Source organism: Saccoglossus kowalevskii, chromosome 12 (assembly GCF_978046115.1).
Source record: "Saccoglossus kowalevskii chromosome 12, keSacKowa6.1, whole genome shotgun sequence".
NCBI lineage: Eukaryota > Metazoa > Hemichordata > Enteropneusta > Harrimaniidae > Saccoglossus > Saccoglossus kowalevskii.
In genome coordinates this window covers 4,883,166-4,886,376 of record NC_140652.1, presented here as the reverse complement: position 1 = coordinate 4,886,376, position 3,211 = coordinate 4,883,166, and the positions used below count along the sequence as shown (strand labels likewise).

The 3,211-nt window shown below is 41.5% G+C and overlaps 1 protein-coding gene across 1 annotated transcript; it reads right to left on the bottom strand.

Annotated features, from left to right (window-relative positions):
- Positions 1-379: 379 nt before the first annotated feature.
- LOC102809244 (uncharacterized) lies at positions 380-2,689 on the bottom strand. The gene has a single exon (XM_085506313.1). It carries the CDS (start codon positions 2,687-2,689, stop codon positions 380-382), a length of 2,310 nt encoding a protein of 769 aa, XP_085362439.1.
- Positions 2,690-3,211: the final 522 nt, after the last annotated feature.

The following is a 3,211-nucleotide window of genomic DNA, read 5'->3' as shown; positions in this document are numbered from 1 at the left end:
ACAAAGAAATAAATCTGATAAAAAGAAGCGACGTTATGGTTAAATAACATGAACAATATATGTATCCACATGGTAATAACGATATACTCTCGGGGCGGAGAAGATACTTTTGTACGATACAAGGCATATGTGGACGATATGAATGTTATTTAAATACTAGAATAAATCATAGAGATGTTCATAAAAATGCTGAAAAGAAAATAAGAAAATTATTACTAGTACTATAATAATAATAATAATGTCAGCAAATAGTCATTGTACGATAAGGCAATGCTTACAATAGTTCAACATTACTTGTTGACAAATGAGACTGATTAGTCACATAACTAAAGAGTCAATAAATTTTGAAGAAAGTGTTGTTTTCTATTTTAAGTCTCATTTATGTCCTTAGACGAGGTCTTTTAATATTAATGCGTTTGTTAGCCAACACAGAAGCCTTTCGCTGCTTTCGTTGAAAACGGGAAGTGTCTGCGTGATTCGATTTGCGTTGTGTAAGAAGCGTTCGATTCTTTGAACTGGGATTGGAGTCGTGCACATGACTTCTGGGGATATCCCCATTGTTGAGCGGAGGCGTGTTCGTCGGAACGCCGGCATTTAATTCCAACAGATATAGTTTTGCGATGGCTCGATTTGTCATCCTGTGTCGCGTCTTGAGCTCAACTACACGAACAATACCGTCTTTGCCTGGAAACCGTCGCATTATTTTGACCATTTGCCAGTTGATTCGTTTCTGAATATCATCGTGAATTAACACTATATCACTGACTTTGACTGTGTTATTTGTCATGCCTTTCGTGGTGAGTAGGTGTCTTTTTTGAAGAGCGGTAAGATACTCCGCCGACCAGCGTTTCCAGAAAGTGCGTTGGAGTGAAGCAATGTGTTGATAGCAGCGGTTTAACACGCGGTGATTGCTCGGAATATCCCTTGCTTCATCGGGTACTGCATGTGGTAGGCTAGTAATTGTCCGACCGTTGACGAGGTGCGACAGCGTTAATGGTGTGAGATCATCAACACTTGCAGACACGTGTGTTAGGGGTCTGTCATTTATTGAAGACTCTATTTCTGTGAGGATAGTTTCAAGTTCATGATACGTAACACACGCCTTGCCTAATACCTTCTTTAGGGCATTTTTAGTAATTCCCACCATGCGCTCATATAGCCCACCAAACCAGGGACTACGTTTGGGAATGAATCGCCAAGTAGTATGAATCTTTGTTAGAAATGATTGAACTTCTGGGTCTGATATGATTTCTTTAAGCTCGTTAGCTGCCGATACAAAGGTTGTAGCGTTGTCGGTAATCAACATCGTGGGAGTTGAACATCGGGCGGCGAAATGTCTAAAGGCTAGCATGAACGTGGTTGTCATCATATCCGACACTAGTTCCAAATGGATTGCTCTGGTTATAGCACACATGAATAAGCAGATGTAAGCTTTCGTGATAGTGTTATTATGTGGGTTTTTGACAAACAGAGCCCCAGTGTAGTCAATGCCACATGTTGAGAATGGGGGTGTATGATGTACGTGATAATCTGGTAATGGGGCGGGTATTGGTTTGCAGTAAGGATGCCCATCGACTCGTTTACACGTCACACATTTGTGGAGAATGGTATTTACGACGTGACGAATAGACGGAACCCAATAGCGTTCGCGTATACATGTAGCTGTGGTAGTTGCCAGAGAACCAGCGTGGTTCAGTCTGAGATGCGTTGCATTTATAATCATCATTGTAAACTGATGATGACTTGGTAGGAGAATTAGATGTATAGTATTGTAATCCAATTTAGAGTTCTGTATACGACCACCTGTCCTTAGTAGTTCTTCGTCCAGGAATAATTTTAATTGTTTACTCAGAGGTCCAATCTTGTGGTTATTCCGTTCAAGACCGGTGATTATACTAGCGTATTCTGTGTGTTGAATAGCTTGTATCCAAACCGTTTCTGCGTTAATAATCTCCGTTGCTGAAGGCATCGTTGTTTGTGGACGATTATTGGTGTTCGAAACTGGCGGCGTTTTGTCATTGTTTATGATACATTTCTTCAATAAGGTGACAAAGCGTAACACATATGCTGTTACAAGCAGAAGACGATGTACGTCATTGTATGCATGAATATCAATAATTTGATGAATGCCGGCTGGTATTCCCTCAGTGTCAGAATTATTATGTTCGGTGTCGGTCATGGTACGTTCGCGGTCATCAACAGGCTGATTAGTATGTGTATAAATCGATTCGAGGGGCTGCTGAGTGGTTTCTATCTGTAAGTGATTGACAGATATATCGCTTTGCTCACTCGAATCGTAAAGTTCACATTTAGGACAGGATTCACGATTACATAACCATTCTGGGCCCTTCCACCACAAGTGAGAATCGTGTAGTACTGCGGGATTTATTCCACGGGTGAGCAGATCTGAAGGATTGTGATGGGTCGGCACGTACTTGTATTCTTGTTCTGATTTGTTGACTTCGCTGACTCGGTTTCGGGTAAATAGATCTTGTTTGCCGCGATTATTCAACCAATGTAAGACAATCTGTGAATTGGACCATAGTATGCGCTTGGTGATGTTGTATTTAGTTGATAACGTATTCGATACAAACTGACTTAGTCCCGTTGCTATGACAGCACCCATCAGCTCCAGACGCGGTAATGTCAATGTCTGTTTTTTGATCGGCGCAACTTTATTTTTGGCCATTACTAGCGCAGTTTGACCGTCTTCAGCTGTGATATAAATTACCCCACCATAAGCCTTGTCTGAAGCGTCGGAAAACGCATGTATTTCAATGTTATTGTTGTCCGTGTCAGCAAAATATTGGCGATTGATGTCTCGATTTGTGACTTGAAATAAATCATTGGCGATATTTATTCAGACAGGCAACAGTTCCGTTGAAATAGGCATATCCAAACTATGGTTTGATTTCCATAATTGTTGGATCAATAATTTGTCTTTTACGTGTACTGGTGCCAAGCGAGTCGTAGAGGCTGGCGGCATAACCAACAACGTCACGTTTCGATGTGAGCGGACCAAAGTTCGGTGGTTCAAGTGATTTTACGTTGAGCTGGTCAGTTTTCGAATTCCAATTCAGTCCGAGAATGTTGACATGGGTTGTTGAGCTCGCTCGATGGCTACTGGTTATGGCATCCCGTAGAGTTGGATCATTGGTGCTCCAAGAACGTAAATTAAAATGACGTGTAGCGAGGAGGTCCGTTGATTCTT

Bases quoted from the DNA above. Each gene is read 5' to 3' on its own strand.
- LOC102809244 (XM_085506313.1), bottom strand. From the start codon at position 2,689: ATGGCCAAAAATAAAGTTGCGCCGATCAAAAAACAGACATTGACATTA.